Source organism: Schistocerca piceifrons, unplaced genomic scaffold, assembly GCF_021461385.2.
Source record: "Schistocerca piceifrons isolate TAMUIC-IGC-003096 unplaced genomic scaffold, iqSchPice1.1 HiC_scaffold_546, whole genome shotgun sequence".
NCBI lineage: Eukaryota > Metazoa > Arthropoda > Insecta > Orthoptera > Acrididae > Schistocerca > Schistocerca piceifrons.
The window spans coordinates 32,925-53,025 of NW_025728784.1; the positions used below are offsets into that span (position 1 = coordinate 32,925).

The 20,101-nt window shown below is 39.9% G+C and overlaps 1 protein-coding gene across 1 annotated transcript in view; it reads right to left on the reverse strand.

The window, feature by feature from the left end:
• The window catches only part of LOC124757559 (angiomotin-like protein 1), a gene marked incomplete at its 5' end in the record, with an annotated part of 59,754 nt that overhangs the window by 15,472 nt on the left and 24,181 nt on the right, over positions 1-20,101 (reverse strand). The window contains 2 exon segments of the mRNA XM_047249066.1: positions 13,245-13,438; positions 13,625-13,759. Coding sequence (XP_047105022.1) covers positions 13,245-13,438; positions 13,625-13,759 — 329 coding nt within the window.

The following is a 20,101-nucleotide window of genomic DNA, read 5'->3' on the forward strand; positions in this document are numbered from 1 at the left end:
ATAGACTAGGATATTGTGGAGGTTGGATGGGTGATGGTGTACCACTTTAGGAGGGGTGGGAAGGATTTTGGGTAGGATGTCCCACATTTCCAGGGCATGATGATAGATAATCAAAGCCATGACAAAGGATGTGGTTCAGTTGTTCCAGTCCGGGATGGTATTGGTAACAAAGGGAGCATTCCTTTGTACCTGATTCTTGGGGGTGGTGGGAGGACTGGGAGGTATATGGGGATAGGGCAAAAGAAATCTGTTTGCAGACTAGGTTTGGGGATAGTGCTTGTATGTGAAGGCCTTGGTGAGATCTTCAACATACTAGGCTAGGGAGTTCTTGTCACTTCAGGTACGCTGTCCCCAGCTGACCAGGCAGTATGGAAGGGATATTTTTGGTGTGGAAGGGAATGCAGCTGTTAAAATGTTGGTGGTTGATGGATTTGATGTGATCAGAGATGTGGATGGACCCATCAGAGAGGAGACAGTCAACATCCAATAATGTGGCATGCTGGGTTGAGGAGGACAAGGTTAAATGGACAGGAGAGGTGTTGAAGTTAATAAGGAATGAGGATAGGGTGCCTCATCCTTGAGTTCGTATCATGAAGATTATATCAATTAACCTGAACCAGACAAGGGGTTGAGGTTCTGGGAGGCTAGGAGGGTTTCCCCTAGATGGCACATTAACAGGTTGGCATAAAAGGGTGCCATATGGGTGCTAATGGCTGTGCCCCAAATCTGTTTGTATACCTTTCCTTTCAGAGGAGAAGTATAAATGGCAGGGGCCTTCCACCAGGTAGTCACTGTGATTCACAATGACAGTGGTGGACCTCCTCTGTCTGCAGGTGGGATGGTAAGGCCGGGATCCATTTCGAGGCTATGTAAGGCTGTCCTTTCTTATGCTGAACAGTTGGTGTTCTCGGGAAGGATGGTGAGCCCAAGTTGGGGGTAAAGAATTCGTGGAGGGTGATCAGGGGGTGATTATGTGGGAGGGAGGAAGGATCACAGCTGCATGACGGTATGGACTGGCAGGGTTAAATGCTGGGATTAGGATGGCTTTGATTGGGAGGATTAGTGGCAAAGAAGTGATTCCATTATAGACATCGGGAGGACAGTAGGTCTTTAAGAAGTACAACATGGTTAAATTTGGGTGTAGAGCTAAAACTTCTGCTGGACTGAAGATTTTGGTAGAAAGGTTAACAACGGAATCGCAGGATTGTTTTGGCTGTGGACTTCGTGGAATGTTGGTTGGGAGAGTTTTAGGGTCTGGTTGCTATGAGGGGTTGACAAGGAGGAGCATTGTGGGTAGGATATGGGTTAGACGATGGTGCCCCAAGGCAGCGGTAGCATTTAAGGAATAGGATGTGGGACTGGGTTTTACCCAGGGAAAGGGATACTTTTCTGAACTCGTGTGGAAAGATGAAGCACCAGTCCATTGTGCTTTGATTACACTGGTCAACACTCATTTTCTTGCCAAGGATATTTGAGTGGCTTTAGGATGGGTTAGTAGTGCTGAGGACAAATATAGCAACCATTTATGCAGTTTGGCTCTAGTTTTTGAGATAATGCATGATTTATTCAAAAAATTAGAAAAAATTGCTAATACTGAACTCGAGCGCTACAAACTACAATGAAAAAAGAAAATAATCTTTATAAATAGCTTCTATGAAAACCTGGTAGGCATTTGTCCACGTATAAAACATAATTGAAAAGTTTCTCTATAAGTATATCATTTTCCGTCCATGACGAACCGCTTCCTGCACGCTTTCCTTTTATAGGTCTCTTCAGAACAGTCACGTTGCAGATTCCAGCAATAATCTGCCATCATATGCCTGTCCCATCTTCCTTCATATCTTTCCTCTATTCCTTTCATATCTTGATGGAACCGCTCTCCTTGTTCCTCACTGAAAACACCTAGATTACGAGGAAATCGATCCAAGTGGTTGTGAAGGAAATGCAATTTTATGCTCATGTTAGCTACTAAGTTTTGAAAGTTAGTGAGCATGTTTTTGACCAGTTCCTCGTAATTGGGAGCTTTATGATTGCCCAAAAAACATTTTACAACAGCGACAAAACTGTTCCAGGCCGATGCTTCAGTGACAGTCATGACACTTGTAAAATTGGTATCGTTGATGAGCCTGTGAATTTGAGGACCATCAAATATTCCTGCCTTAAGTTTTTCACTACTGAGTCCAGGGAACGTATTGCAGATGTATGTGAAGCAATTATCATTTCTGTCTAAAGCTTTGGTGAATTGCTTCATTAGTCCTAACTTAATATGTAATGGTGGAAGAACAATCTTGTCCCTACTAACCAGAGGTTCATTAATGATGTTTGCTTCACCAACAGCCATATGTTCCCTTGGAGGCCATGTTTTCTGCTTCCAATGTTCGTGCTTTGCCCTACTATCCCACATGCAGATAAAACATGGGTACTTTGTGTATCCACTTTGTTGTCCAAGCAAGAAGTTCACCATTTTCAAATCAACACAAATCAACCACTGGTGCTGCATATACTGAATTTTCTGCAGAACCATCTTGATGTTAGCATATGCTTCACAAAGTTTTGTTGAGTGGGCAATTGGAATAGATGCGTAACGATTGCCATTGTGTAGGAGAACACATTTTAAACTTCTAGTGGAACTGTCTATGAAGAGACATCAGTCCTCTGGTCTATATTCCGGCAGCCCCAATTCAAGTAAAAGTCCAGGTATATTGCTGCAATACACTATAACCTCTTCTTGGTTGAAGTATGGAAGAAGGTTTTCTTCTCTCGTCCGGTAAGCTGTTATTTTAACACTTGGATGAAGACAGTTCTTTTCCTTAAGCCTGGATGCTAAGAGTTCTGATGCTTGCTTTGAAAGATTGAGTTCTCGTATCAAGTCACTGAGCTCCTTCTGGTCGAACTGCTGGGGTTGTGTCTCACGTCCTTCGTATTCCGAACCACTACTTGTACATCCCTCGCCGTGCACATCGTCATCTGATGATGTTAGCGTGGGTAATGTTGTGAAGGTTGGTACAGGAATATCGTTGCTGTGCACCACCGGTCTTCTTGCTGACTCCAAATCGGGATATTCCCACTTTCGTTTTTTTAACCTATTAAAACCTTTCACATTAACAATGCAAAAATAGCAATCATCTGTATGGTTGTTCTGCTCTCGCCATACCATAGGCACTCCGAAGTTTAAGCTTTTCCTTTTTCGTTTTGTCCACTGCCGTAAGCACTCCACACAGCATTTACAAACTTTATGGGGTGCCCACGCCTTGTCTTGATCTCCAAGTTTAATTCCGAAATATGCCAGATATGCTTCCTTCACAAAAGGAGTGATATTCTTCCTGTTCTTTTGAAGAACGTATTCACCACAAATGTAGCAGAACTCATCTGGATGGTTCACGCAAAGACGGCGTGAAGAACTCATGTTTTCCTGAAACAAAATTTCACAAATAGTACATATTATGCAGAACTTTCTTGTATTTGCATGTCAATCACATCCAACAAACATCATTACTTGTTTTGTGTGAAATGAATACTCACCTCTTATTTGCTACGTCTCAATGAAAAGGTTCTATCTCCTTGAAGCTGCACTGCACATGTGTGTGACTTTCGACCATCGCCATTTTTCTTGTTTACACTGAACGCTACCTATCGGCTGTCGCAGGGATTACCTCGGCCAACAAATGAATGTCGAGTACCGCCGAATTCAAATCTGCAAAACCCTCAATATCTTCAACACACGCACCTCACAACAGGACTGAACACATGCTGACAGTGTGATGTTTGCATGATGTAATCCTCAATCACACAGATGCACTCCCTGAGCACAATTGTTTAATCAAGATAGTACAATATCACTAATTAAAAAACAGGTAGCAAATACATTACACCATATATGGACCCTGCAGTCGATATTATCCCAATGAAACTCTCATTTCCACAAATAACCTATATCTCAAAAACCAGAGCCAATTTGGAAAAAGTACGAATATACTCGGAATGAGTATCATAACAATATCCCATTTTCGTTCAAACTTCCCTGGCAACGAAAAAAAAAAATTTATTTTGTAGAGCTGTGTTATCTAGTATAATGCTCTGATATGAGGGACATCCTACCCAAGATCCTTCCCACCCCTCCTAAAGTCGTGTTCTGTTGCCCACCCATATGCCACTCCCAATCAGTCCCACCCTCTAGCCACAGGGATCATATCCCTGAAGAAGACCCAGGTGCAGGTGCGGCTCGTGGTTTCTATACTGGGGAAGGATGCGGCATTTATCAATCGGAGCCAACATAGACCTCGGGTTACACTACAGATTAGTCTGACATAAACAACTAAAAATTCAGGGGGAGAGGGGTGGCAGATCACTCTCTACCCATAATTTATGATATGAATATAATAGAGGGAAACATTCCACGTGGGAAAAATATATCTAAAAAGAAAGATGATGAAACTTACCAAACAAAAGCGCTGGCAGGTCGATAGACACACAAACAAACACAAACATACACACAAAATTCTAGCTTTCGCAACCAATGGTTGCCTCGTCAGGAAAGAGGGAAGGAGAAGGAAAGACAAAAGGATATGGGTTTTAAGGGAGAGGGTAAGGAGTCATTCCAATCCCGGGAGCGGAAAGACTTACCTTAGGGGGAAAAAAGGACAGGTATACACTCGCACACACACACATATCCATCCACACATACACAGACACAAGCAGACATTTGTAAAGGCAAAGAGTTTGGGCAGAGATGTCAGTCGGGGCGGATGTACAGAGGCAAAGATGAAGTTGAAAGACAGGTGAAACGGTCCCTTCCCTACAGCCTAGGTCTTCGTGGCAAACGAATCTGCTCCAGTCCGGAATCCTTGAACCATTACACCAACAACCTGAAAACAGCTTTTGCATCCCGTAACTACCCTCCCGACCTGGTACAGAAGCAAATAACCAGAGCCACATCCTCATCTCCTCAAACCCGGAACCTTCCACAGAAGAACCCCAAAAGTGCCCCACTTGTGACAGAATACTTTCCGGGACTGGATCAGATTCTGAATGTGGCTCTCCAGCAGGGATACGACTTCCTCAAATCCTGCCCTGAAATGAGATCCATCCTTCATGAAATCCTCCCCACTCCACCAAGAGTGTCTTTCCGCCGTCCACCTAACCTTCGCAACCTCTTAGTTCATCCCTATGAAATCCCCAAACCACCTTCCCTACCCTCTGGCTCCTACCCCTGTAACCGCCCCCGGTGTAAAACCTGTCCCATGCACCCTCCCACCACCACCTATTCCAGTCCTGTAACCCGGAAGGTGTACACGATCAAAGGCAGAGCCACGTGTGAAAGCACCCACGTGATTTACCAACTGACCTGCCTACACTGTGAAGCGTTCTATGTGGGAATGACCAGCAACAAACTGTCCATTCGCATGAATGGACACAGGCAGACAGTGTTTGTTGGTAATGAGGATCACCCTGTGGCTAAACATGCCTTGGTGCACGGCCAGCACATCTTGGCACAGTGTTACACTGTCCGGGTTATCTGGATACTTCCCACTAACACCAACCTGTCAGAACTCCGGAGATGGGAACTTGCCCTTCAGCATATCCTTTCTTCTCGCTATCCGCCAGGCCTCAATCTCCGCTAATTTCTAATTTCAATTTGCCGCCGCTCATACCTCACCTGTCTTTCAACTTCATCTTTGCCTCTGTACATCCGCCCCGACTGACATCTCTGCCCAAACTCTTTGCCTTTACAAATGTCTGCTTGTGTCTGTGTATGTGTGGATGGATATGTGTGTGTGTGCGAGTGTATACCTGTCCTTTTTTCCCTCTAAGGTAAGTCTTTCCGCTCCCGGGATTGGATTGACTCCTTACCCTCTCCCTTAAAACCCATATCCTTTTGTCTTTCCTTCTCCTTCCCTCTTTCCTGACGAGGCAACCATTGGTTGCGAAAGCTAGAATTTTGTGTGTATGTTTGTGTTTGTTTGTGTGTCTATCGACCTGCCAGCGCTTTTGTTTGGTAAGTTTCATCATCTTTCTTTTTAGATATATTCTACCCATAATTTTGCGTACTGTATCTCCTATAATCAGGTACTAAATATCATTAAAATCTTTTAGTGTTTTTATACGTCGTCATTACATTTTCTGACACTTTGCAGCAAATCATATGAAAAGACGCGTTTCGGAGAGATCTTTAATACGATGAATGTTAACTTTGCGGCTGCTTAATATTTTTGGTGTTTTCAGTACTAAACATAAGGCGTTTATTGTGGTTTACCTCCAAAGCTCAAAGTTTATGAGTTCGCATGACGATACTGTGATGTTTTGGTGACGTCACTGGTCTTGTGCTCTGATTGGGTGGCATGAGCAATCCGTGCAACTGCCATATTAATTCAAAAGTTTGAGAAGCAAACAGTTCGTATTTATTGTGTATTATGAAAATATGCATTTATGTGAAATAGTGCACTAAAGATCTCTCCAAAATACGTCATTTTTAGTACGGTTTGTTGTGCTAAAGTACACAAATGTGTAGCGCAACACATTGTACCGGTACCAAAAGTGATTCGTTTCGGAAAATGTCATCACTGGTTAAACACGACACTACCCTTTTTTACTCCCCTTTTTTACTCACTTCACTTAATAGACTAAGTAGGACTTAATATAAAGAAATTACTTCTTATCAATTATGAATGCACTTTTGCTTACCTCAATTCATTTGTTTATAGACAAAGTCAGCTCGTCTCCCCTTCTGCGCAGCAAAATGGTCTCTGACCATTTCATTGAAATTTGGCCGATTCAATAATTCTTTTGCTAGGGAACACATTGCAAGGTCACAAAGTCTGTCCTCATTCATAGTGTTGCGCATGAATGTTTTCACTCGTTTTAATGTAGAGAAGCAGTGTTCTGCCTCGCCGGTCGTCATAGGGAAGGTTACTATTATTTTTACACTTTCAGGAAAAGCTTTAGCCAGATTGTTATCGTAAAGAAAGTTCAACAAGGTCAAAGCACCTGACACCTTCATAAAATCTTTTCGGCTGTACAACACGTTCAGCTCATGACGTAGATCTGAAGACTGTAAATTGAACAAATTAACAGCTATTTTAAGCTCTTTTTCCGGAAAATAGTTTGATGTTTTGCAAACAACGATGGATCAATAAGCTGTGCAATCGATAAATGATCATTGAAACTGAATCATTCTCTGATCTGAGTTGTGATGAGGTCGCAAACGTTTCGTGCACACACTATTCTTGATTCTGTGAAACGTCCCCGTTTTGCAGCTGGTTCTACCTGTTCCCAGTTATTGTCAGTTTTAAGTGAGGCCCTAATTTGCTGGACAGAATCTGCAAAGTGCAATACATATTCAACAGTTTTCACTGCATCAATATTCCTCTGCTGCAGTTGATTAAAGAGAATGTTACAATGAGGCATGACTGTATTTAAAAAATTTAACCAGAAGAGGAAATCTTCGTCTTGCAGGAAACTCTTCAGTCCTGTGGCCTTGTTTATTGTCTTGTAATCACTGGCATCATCATCAATAATTCTTTCTAGGCACTCATCAATTTCCTTTTTGGTATTTGTACACAGTGGTTACGCTGCGTGATTTAAAATTCCATCTCATGGACTGAGGACAGGTAAGAATACGCTTCTTCACTACTTCGTCAAGAATGGCTGTATGGCTAGAAGACCGGGAAAAAAAGGTGGAAATTCCTTCCAAGTTGCTAAAGAAGATCCGCACTTGTTTATTGCCCGTCACACAACGTTCAACAATTAAATTTAACTGATGGGCGTAACAGTGAATAAAGTGAGCATTCCTGTACATCTCTCTAATTCTAGTTTGAACTCCACTTTTATGGCCACTCATAACAGGAGCACTGTCGTAACACTGAGCTATCAGTTTTTCAGGTGTTTCATGTACATTCATTTTCTCTAGCTCGCAGCGAACAGCTGCAGTTACATCGACTGCACTGTGACTTTTTGGGCGTACAAAGGAAATAAATCTTTCATTAATTTGTTCCAGTAGCTTATAGCGAATTATTAGGACCAATTGTGACAAATTTGCACAGTCAGTAGTTTCATCAACTTCTATTGCAAGAAAGTTTGCCTTTGACAGTTCCCTTCTGATGAGACTGAGGCATACCTCATAAATTGATTCCAGGAGTTTTGAATTGTCTTCGATAGGCCTAAGAAAACACGGTTTTCTGATTTCTCAACGTGCTGCTTCAAGACTGAGTCCAGTTCTGCCATAAGACTGACTAATCCTCGAAAAATTCCTGGGTTTTTGGACTCTTCTGTTTCGTCGTGGCCCCTTAAGGCAAGCTCGAATTTGCCGCAAAATTTAATACAGTCTATCAGTTTACCCAGAATATACCGATTTTTTTATAGATTTTCATTATATATCTTTATATTATGGCGGTAAGCACTGTCTAATTGGCACATAATGTCCACTTTCCGTAGCATTGAAAACTCAATGAAACCATTTAAATGTTTTTCGCTGGAATTATGTTTTTTCACCTTTAAGTCAGTGATACCACTTTCAGTCCAGGCACTATCAGCACCATTTGTAAGAAGACAGGTGAAACAGAAAAATGCATTTTTCACTTCACAACCACACAACCACTCAGCTGCATCGTATATTGCTCTATTAAAACTGCGTTTGTATCCTTGCTTAGATTTGCACTGTTTCTGTTCTTGATTGATCGTTAGATCGGGTCTGGGTGCACCAAGTTCTTTCACTTTCATCCTGTGGCCGTGATCCAAGCTTTTACCTATTAAATTGCACACTAAATTCATATTGCGCTGGTTTCACACTCACCGTATGTCGCAGATATTCACAAGGAAGTAAAACTAACTAAAATATTGCAAAATACACTCCAAAATAGAAACTTCCTAATATCACACGGTATCAACAAAAGCAGTCAGCATCAGCAAGCAAGGAAAATAAAGTAATGGGACAAATTTTGCGCACTTTGTCCTCTAATCACTTATGAAACTCTCGCTAGATGGCAGTACTGTTATGTTACTGAAGTCTAGTGCACTCTGGCAGGATATTTGCCAACTTACTCTAAATGTGGATAAAATAGCCAATGGCAGAAACAAAACAACTATGTAAAACATTATCAAAACAATAATACTAAACGTCGATTAATGACACGAGGCGTAGTAGAGATGTACAGAGACAGAGATTGGATAGCGAAGTTTCGGCCACTCTACATTCTTTTATTACATATAGTGGAACGTGAAAAACGTGTGGTGGTTGGTACGACACCCTTAGGCTGCAAGCTCTGAGCCTTCGGATCGCCCATAAAGAGCAGTACTATGTAGAAGCCATGCCCCCAAACCGCTACTACATTCAGCTTACGGACTTTCCAAGGCGCAGCCTAAACACTACTAACTGTTCGGAAAACATCTATCGATACAAACCGTTCCAAAAATGTTGACTGTCGTTATTTTAATCGGAATGGGAAATATGCGAAATTCGTCCTGATAATTTAAATTATGTAATATGTTCTTGCGAAATTTACTTTAACATATATTTTGGGGCGGCTCCGCCTCAGAGCCTTTAATTACGAGCCACGCCTGCCCAGGTGCGAGACCTGCCCAATCCAACCACCCAGCACTTCCTATTTGCATCCTTTCACGGGCATGGCATCACATCACATCACATCACATCACATGCCAAACAACCTATGAAAGCAGCCACGTCATACACCAGCTCTGCTACAACCATTGCATAGCTTTTTATATTGGTATCACTACCAAGCAGCTGTCTACCAGGATTAATGGCCACTGCCAAACTGTGGCCTAGAGCAAAGTAGATCACCATGTGACCAACATGCAGTGGAACATAACATGCTTGGTTTCAATGACTGCTTCACAACTTTGATCCTTCCCTTCACCCCTAGCTTTCCTGAACTTGTGACGAAGCAAGCTAAGATAATTTTAATTCCCCTCTTGTTTTGCAATCTGCATCCATAAATTTGTTTTGTTAGTTTTAACTAATTATTATTAACATACATAAATAGAACCTGCATTTTCATAAAAGAGAAAGATTGGTCCTCAGTTTTAAAGTAAATAACACAAGATCTAATTTTGTGCTTAGTTTTATGTATGTAATTGATTTTCTAATTTATTTGGACTATTCCTAGTAAAATCAGTTAATTGTTTCATAAAGTAAATTCTATTGTTGACATATAAACAAATATAAATACTGTACTAATTATAAACATTTGTAAGACGAAATACTAGTAATCTTAAAGTATCTATTTGGCGCTATTCGAAAACATGTTAGCAAAACCAGCCCTGAATTAATTCCCAGGTAATTAACAGTTTTGGCAAAAGTGTTGTTTACATAACTATATATGTTAATTTCATCATTTAAACAAATAATTCAGCTTAACCCTTGTAGTAGGAGAAACTGTTAAAAGGAACAAATCTTTCAACATATTCAGTTAATTTAATGCGATAAGTTTTAATTGTAATTTCTGTAAATTTAACTTTGAACAAAGTGTAGTTTCAGCACCTTTTCTTGTGATGATATATAAGGGCTCGATTTTTGGTCATGAGACAGTCAGTCCACAGCCGAGTTTCAGACAACTAACCTGTGCTAGTTAGAACAACAATGCTTCAATTTAACTGTGAAATAAGTGTTAAACAATTAGTCCGTGTGTAAAAACAGTGACAGAATCTGCTCCATACGTACCTGATTATTCTTCAAGAGCTGTGGATTTTGTGGCTATGTTTTTACTGCTCGTAGATGTTCAACAGTGAACTATTGTAGCAGTATGTGGAGTTTCGTATGCAAACTATTAATGAGGCTTAAGGAAAGTTTAAACACTAGTGCGCTGGCCTTACACATATAACTGTGTATTATTGGGGGGTTGTGAAGCGTGAAATTAAAGTACTATGAAACACAACTGAGCACCTGTCGGCTACATAAATTGCAGTAGCCAGTGTCGAAATCCACAACCCATTTTTTCAGCCAGTGTAGTAATGCAGTACATCTACACCGAGGTCAATAATCAACAAACGAAGAAATAAAAGCAGGAGGACCCTAGTGTGTCCCTTTCCATATATTTGACATGAACAATATAAATAACGACAAAAGAACTATACATGCATAATGTTGTGTGAACTTTAATGCCTAACTGTGATACGGACAAAGTGACGAAATAACTTTAAGGACAATTTATCAATTCTGATAACAGAAAAGAGACATTATTCTCCATTATTCTCCGCGATATAAGACCATATGAGTAAACTAAAGAACTGAACACTATAATCTTTGTTATATTATAAAAGGACTGGAAGATAATGAACTTAGTCTTCTTCTGATGTTTTCTTGTGTCTTAGCTGTTGTTCGAGTGCAGAAGGTACGATTGTATTGTGATAGCTTTTGTCTTGCTCTCGTTTAATTACTAAAACATAACTGATGTGTAAAAGAGTTACGAAGATATAATAAGCTAATCTGGAGTGCAGAGTAATCATTTAAGGAACCCACGCCACATTTGTTATAACACAAGAGTTTGTGTAGCATTTTTTGCAGCTGCTGCAGAGCTAGTGCGATCATCTTTGACCGAGAAAGTTGGTCGCCATGACGCGGCGCATTTAAACTTTTTATTTCCACAGGAAATACAACGAAGCCGGAGCAGAAGAACTTATTTAAAAATACTATCAAAATTAATTAGCATCAAATCACAAGATTTATTCGATTATAAAGTGACTATTTTACGTAATACAATTTATTATAGGTCAGGTGCCTCTTTGCATACATTTTATTATGCTAACACATCTGATATTATTTGTAGGGAGCCTGGCACTCGTTTTCAATCAGAATTTACAGTTTAATTTGGCAACCTGCAAATATAATACTGCTTATTTGTAATTGTTTCTTACGAGGTTTTATGGAAGATAGCTTTACGAAATTTAACTTCACGAACTTAATAGAACCCTCATATAACTTATAGCAGAAAGAGACATTACAAAACGTCACGGACTGGACAGATGGGAGTTTTCCTTACAATACATTATCCACTCCTGGAATTATCCTGCACTCAACCTAACGTAACCTCCTGTACTCACACCCTCCACCCAACAGTTTCCACCCCCTCCATCCCATCATCTGCTCTCTATTCATGCCCCCTCACCCTCACTCTTCTCCATTCTCTGCCAAGGCACCCACCAATCTTTCCCCTTCCATGCTCCACTACTTTTCCACCTCCCTCCCCCCACCTCTCTGCCCTACAGCCATCTGATATTGCACTGGACAGCACTACCATGCCACCATCCAGCCTTAGCATGCTCCACCAGACAGTGGTCTTGTCTCCTGCACCCATACTCTGCTATTCTTCCCTCCTCCCTGCCACATCCCAAATTGCTGCTTTCGTTCAATGTGAAAGCTGCACTTTGGTCGGTGCTGCTAGTGGTCATATGCGCACGTGGTGTTCTTGCTTGTGTGAATAAGTGTGTGTGTTTTCTTTTCTGAAAAAGACTTTGGCTGAAAGCTAAATGTTTAACAGTCTCTTCGTTGTGCCTGTCTGCAACTCATGTGTCACATGTCTTCTTTACAGTGAGTAGTAATCTGTCCTTTTGCTAATATTGTTGATATTCCAAGCAGTATTTTCCACTATTTGACAAATTAACTATAGATACATAACTGCTCAGAAGGCAGTAATCAAGCTTATTGCTTGTAAAAACATAATATTATGGCAGTAACAAAATTACCTCTATTTTTAAAATGTGAGGCACCTGTTAGGTTTTGGTAATGATGAAATTATGAACTCACTGTTTACGATAGCCATCTGACTTCATGCCTGTTAAAAAAGTATGACTTATTCCACACACATATCCCATAAATTTTGTAATCTAAGAGTTCATACTGTGTGTGTGTGTGTTTGTGTTTGTTTGTGTGTGTGTGTGTGTGTGTGTGTGTGTGTGTGTGTGTGTGTGTGTGAGAGAGAGAGAGAGAGAGAGAGAGAGAGAGAGAGAGAGAGAGAGAGCATACACACACTAGCATTTGTTTCCTCTACATGTTGTGCAGTTGTCTTTGTTCTTACCATCATAACTCAGTTATTTGTTTCACTGATGTAATTCAGTATTTGAACTGGTTATCATTTATACACATACTTTCATAACCTAAACAGAAATTTCACAGAAATGCAGGTTCCATAAAACAAAGTGATAGAACAGCTACAGTAGAGGCAGAGTAATTATGAAAATGCAACTACTTTATTGTATTTCTACTGGTCTTACTAAGGGAAGAAACTTCTTACCGAGTTCCTCTCTGGAAACTGAAGTTCCCAAAACACCAAGATCAGAATTGCCATGTAGACTGGGATGAGGGGTGTGATGAGGTGAACATACCAGCATGCTCGGAAAACTAGACACATCTTTATCATATGTGTGTTTCTGTAGCACCCTGATCATCGCATCACGTTCTGCAAGCTTTGATTCTAGGTCCTTTAACCTATGCAGGGTAAAATTATAAATAAGTAAATTGGTACACTATCTGAAAGTGGATTAATTATTAATTCAAAAAATACATGCTATAATGTGAATTTAGCATTATTTAATGTAATAGTAATTGTCAAAATACTGCAATTGGAATATGAAATGCCTCAACCATAGGAAAATAAAGCATTTAAAATTGTACCTGGACTCTAGATCAGCTACTTTTTTCTGAGCTGCATGGACTTCATCCATGTGGCGTATCTTTTCAGATCTTGCTTCAGCAATCAATTTTTCAGTTTCCTGGCTTGTTTTCTCAAGGGCAGCTATTTTTGCATCCCTTTAAGAAAATCGTACATTTAATTAGATTTAAGTCAATTCTAGATCGTGACTAAAATTTTCAGTTTGGTTTAGGCAAATGCAACAGGTCACTTCTTTCCGTTTTTCTATTTCTTATGAACTACAATAAATAGGTCTTAAACTAAAGACTGACTAGTTGCGATTCCAAAACTAATCCCAAGATTACATTGCACAACTATCACAGATTTAAACAAAATTAATGTCTAGTGGAGAAGTAAAATCTTAATACAAGTGACAATCGCTATTGAGTGTGTATGTGGGTGTTTGTTGTCTAATTCTGACGAAGGTGTTACTGACCGAAAGCTACATTTGTGACAGTCTTTTTGTAGTGCCTATCTGCGACTCAGTATCTCCGCTATATGGTGAGTAGCAACTTCCCTTTTCACAATATTGTTACATTCCATCCTGGATTTTCCATTGTTTGACAAGGTATATTTACTAGATTTGAAAGCAAAATTTTATCTTCCAAACTGATGAGAAAATCTATTAAGTCGAGAATTAAAAAAAAATTATGTACCGCTCAGTCAATGGATCAAAGTCACCTATCCAGTCACTGATACGGACACCAAGGTAGTGGATCACAAAGAGAAGAGTGAAATAGTGAATTCTGTTATTTCAGTGGAGAAGCTCAAATATGAAGGAAGTTTATTATTTAACATCCCATTGATGGAGCCGGCATTAGAATCTCTCTCTTGGGATGGGATATTGCCCCTGCAAGCAAATTTTTATATACTTTTTTGAATAGAGATATTTTTCATTCTTTTTGGAGGATTTGGGAGTAAGGTATTTAGTTTCACTATGACAAACCTGTGTTCCCTAATCCTCATATGCTTGCTATTAGCTCAGGATTATTTGTTGCTAAGAGATCAAGTGTGTTTTCACAGAAAAACGTTCAGGAAAATTGAGGCACATAAAAATAAGTCACCCAGGAATGAAATAAAAAGGAAGTGCAGGAAAGAAAAGATGAAACGGCTGCACAAAAAAATGGGAAGAAATCAAAAGAGAAAGGTCGTCAAGGACTGATTCAGCATATGGAAAAATCAAAATAACCTTCGGGGAAATTATATCAAGGGTTTCAAAATTAAGCATGCAAACTAATTCCACTTTGAAGTGCAGGGGACTGAGAACATAGGCAGAATAAGTGCACTGAAAACTTCTACGAGGGAGAGAACTTGTTAGACAACATGACTGCAGAAGAAATGGGAGTCGATGTGGACAATTTAAGGGATCCATTGTTAGAGCCATAGTTTAATACAGTTTTGGAAGACTTGCAACCAAATAAGGCAGATGCAATAGACAAAATTCCTCCTGAATTTGTGAAATAATTGAGGGAAGTGGCAACCAAGCAATTATTCAAGTTGGCGTGTAAAATCCACAACTTTGGAGACATATCATCAAACTTTTGAGAAAATATGGTTATAATAGAGGGAAACATTCCACGTAGGAAATATATATCTAAAAACAAAGATGATGTGACTTACCAAATGAAAGTGCTGGCAGGTCGACAGACACACAAACAAACACAAACATACACACAAAATTCAAGCTTTCGCAACAAACTGTTGCCTCATCAGGAAAGAGGGAAGGAGAGGGGAAGACGAAAGGAAGTGGGTTTTAAAGGAGAGGGTAAGGAGTCATTCCAATCCCGGGAGCGGAAAGACTTACCTTAGGGGGAAAAAAGGACAGGTATACACTCGCACACACGCACATATCCATCCACACATACAGACACAAGCAGACATATTTAAATATGTCTGCTTGTGTCTGTATGTGTGGATGGATATGTGCGTGTGTGCGAGTGTATACCTGTCCTTTTTTCCCCCTAAGGTAAGTCTTTCCGCTCCCGGGATTGGAATGACTCCTTACCCTCTCCTTTAAAACCCACTTCCTTTCGTCTTCCCCTCTCCTTCCCTCTTTCCTGATGAGGCAACAGTTTGTTGCGAAAGCTTGAATTTTGTGTGTATGTTTGTGTTTGTTTGTGTGTCTGTCGACCTGCCAGCACTTTCATTTGGTAAGTCACATCATCTTTGTTTTTAGATATATATTTTGAGAAAATATCATCCATATGATCTCTAAGATAGCAAGGGCATATAAAAGCAGGAACTATCACACAGTCAGCTTTAATGACTCCCACATGTATGTTGCTGAAAAGGATAAAACACATTAGAAAAGAAAGAAAATTTAGGATCTGTCAGACAATGATCAGTTTGTCTTTCAAAAATGTAAGGGCACCAGTGAGGCAGTTCTGCTGTTGTGAATGATTCTGAAAGCAAGCCTGAAGAAAAATCAAGACATGTTCATAGTTTTTTCAGTCTGAAAAAGCACTGAACAATATAAAATGGTGCAAGATGTTCACAATTCTGAGAAAAATGTAATAACAACAATGGATTTTCCTAGATGGAATAATACATAAGATAAGGAAAGGCAACCTCTCACCTATATCTGACTGGTGTGTGGCTCAGAAAAACACACAACAGAAAATAATATTCACACTAGCTTTCAAAGTTCTTCCTCTTTCTCTAGCAAAAGTAAACACACAATCATGCACACAACTGCCAGAATATGCACACTCTTGGCCGCAGCAAGACTGCCTCAGTCAGTGGCTGCGGAAAGACTGCCTCAGTCTAGGCTCAGCCATAGGTGTGTTCAAAGAGAAGTCTGCTAGTATCAAGCATCAATCTTAACCCAACAAATTTCTGAGCATGTATGTTTGTATCACAGTACCATTTTGCAGTGAGTTATGAACTGTAGGAAAATCAGAAAAGAACAGAATCAAAGCATTTAAGATGTGGTGCTAGAAAAGAAAGTTGAAAATTGGGTGGACTGATAAGTTTAGGAATAAAGAGGTTCCCCACAGTACCAACAAAGAGAGAAACATATGGAAAACACTGGCCAAAAGAAGAGACAAGGTGACAGGACATGTGCTAAGACCACCAGGGAATAAATTACATAGTAGTAGAGGGATCTGTAGGGAACTGCACAGGAAGACTTACATCGGAATCCATCCAACAAAGTGGATTTAAAGAAGACAAAGTGTACTCATAATAAAATGTTTTTAATTAAAAACTGAACAATTAATTTTTTCTTATAACAAATATTTGCAATTTGAATAAAGGCATATTGCTGCGGTACATATCCGACTGCAGGTATGAAATCGCTTTAAAGAGAAAAAAAAAAAAAAATCTAGCATCAAGATTATTATTGGCAGATTGAGTTGTACAAGGGGTGCAAGTTGGTAAGACACACTCAAAACCTTCATTTCAAAATCGAGAACTGTAGATTTTTCTAAGATAATTACATAATAAACAACAATTTGTTATTACAGACAGTGACGAATGTGCCATCCCTTGCTTAGTACACCAAAATGATTAGCACAAATTAGCTTGTATCTGATAACTCTTTATCAGTCCAACTACATTACATCATGGATGCAATGTTACAGTCTGTGCCGAAAGATTGAAAGCTTAGTTTCCAAACCACACAAAAAGCACACTTATTCAGTCTTCATTTACAGGGAACTGTTGTTGATACTGAATGTTTAACCGCTTGTCAGTAGCCTCTTCCCAAAAATTTGGAATTTTCAATTTGTTTGTGTCACTACTTACACCATTAGGATCTACGCCTGAAGAACAGAAACTGCAATTTGCCTCACACATCCTCTATTGTAACCAAATTGGTGCACGAAACAGTCTGTGGCTAAAGAGCTCAGAAGCAGCATAGCTTGGGCTCTTCATCCACATTTAATTTCCCATCTATTGCTAAAATTCTTCAGTTTCACTCCAGTCTTCTCCGTTTCTGAAAGATGGCACATACGAGGGCAAATCATACAGTCTTTGTCCCTATTTTTTATTGGCCAAAGTAAAGTACATATAGGTAATGACAAATATACATCCTATTCTGTGTACCTTATGCTATTTTCCAAATAGTCCCCACACCAGTTAACCCATCTGTCACATCGCAGAACTAAATTCGAGATGCCCCTGCGGAGGAATTCGTCCAGCTCAGTACAGAACCACCGTCTGACTGCTTTCTTTGTTTCATTACTTGTGAACTGCTGCACTCCCATACAATACGCCAAGCTACTGATAAATGGCCGTGATGTGCACTCACTCATTGATCTGCTTTCACCATTGCATCCACACGGGACATGCTGTCATCAGTCAGTGACGAACGCAGCCTCCCCGACCACTCATTGTCATGCAAGACTTCACGGCCTTTGTCAAACTCACACCACCACCACCACCACCACCACCACCACCACTTTTCCTCCAAAAGCCTTAGCCCCACAGAAATACCAGTCCTTTCCAAAGGCCTCACCTTTAGCCCCACTCCCAAATTCAATCACGCACGACTTGTTAAATATTTTTTCTCCTACTGCATGACCCTACAGTGAAAACACATTTTTGCCACCAGCCTTACCAATCAGACTCAACCCAAGACCAATGTTGAACCCTGCCTGACTCAGTTCATTCGTCCATCCAACCGTGATCCATCCCTACTACCCCAAATCACTTCCTGTTAACTTTCCAGAATTTCTTAACAACCACATTGCCTCACGATCATTCCGCAAATCCCTCAACATGCAAACTAACCTTACAGCCACAGAAAGAACTGCAGTCCACCTAAAAACTGATTCCGACCTTTTATATCTACATCTACAGTAAAAGCCCGCTTTTACGTTTCCAGAATTAATGTTTTCCCATCCTTTACAACATTTTTTATTGTTCCCGTCAAATTTCATATGTCTACAATGTTAATTCACACCTGATTTTGTGTCAACATAATTATAATTTTCCCAGAATTTACGCCTTATGAAAAAATATTTGTGGAAAAAAAAAAACTGACGTAAAATGACACTGGCATGATGTTGGCCGTCAAGTAGTGTTTACGAACATTATGTGGTTAACTTTCTTGACACTACGCTGCTCTACTTAGTGGATTTAAACCAATAAAAGTGTAAAAGTTTGAACAATTCATGCCATATCTCCTGTCGCTGCCAGGCTAAAACCTGCATGGTGGCTGATAGGAGCAACTAGGTTCATACGAAAAAAGGTATCATGACTAATCCCACTGATTTCCAAACTGTCTCTACAGTGCACACGCAGTTTTGTGATTGTTGTAATCGTCATCACACTTCTGTCGAACTATATTTAGCGTGAAACTTCCTGGCAGATTAAAACTGTGTGCCGGACTGAGACTCAAACTCGGAGGTTTGGAAGGTAGGAGACGAGATACTGGCAGAAGTAAAGCTGTGAGTACCGGGCATGAGTCGTGCTTCGGTAGCTCAGTTGGTAGAGCACTTGCCCGTGAAAGGCAAAGGTCCTGAGTTCGAGTCTCGGTCCGGCACACAGTTTTAATCTCCCAGGAAGTTTCATATCAGCGCACACTCCGCTTCAGAGTGAAAATCTCGTTCTATATTTAGTGTGTTTCGTCTTTTGGCCACTTGCAGCAGTAGCTGACACCTTCAATCAGCTCGCGTTGCTCAGATGTTTTCGGTTTAAACACAGCATGAATTACGTATATTCTCATGCTGAGCAAAATGTGTTCCCAGGATTTATTCTCTTTGTTAAGTGCAATATTTACGTATGTATTTTTTGTGACGTTACACAAAAAGAAACCATGTGAGTGATAGTTTGCATGTGTGTGGTTTTCTACACAACTGAGGAAGCACAGTAGCGGATAACCTCAAAAAGATGACTACAGTTCATGAGACGCAGAACTATACATATGCAAACACCGCACAAAATACTTATGTAAATATTTTCACTTGATATAACGAAAAGATTCTCAACACACACTGCGCTAAGCATGAAAAATATTTAACTGATGCAGTGTTTCATTATTTAAATAACGAATGACAGATGCAGGCGTTCCAGAAACACTGATAAAGACGAATGGTAAAACCATTATTAGTTAAGAAACAAGTCCCTGACATGAGTATTTTGATGACTATTATGTGCACATACATAAAAAGAGAAAATGCAAGGGAGTATCCTATACATAATTTTTACAGCTTAAAACGTTATTTACCACATTTCACATTTTCCTGAATTTTACACAATTCTTTTTTTTTTTTTTTTTTTTTTTTTGGAGTCTCTTGAAAAGTGTAAAAGCAGGGTTTCACTGTACATCTACATGGATACTCTGCATATTACACCTGCGTGCCTGGCAGAGGGTTCATTAGACTACCTTCACAATAATTCTCTATTATTCCACTCTCGAATAGCGTGCAGAAAAAACAAACACCTATATCTTTCTATGTGAGCTCTGATTTCCGTTATTTTATAATGGTGATCATCTCTCCTTATGAAGGTCGGCGCCA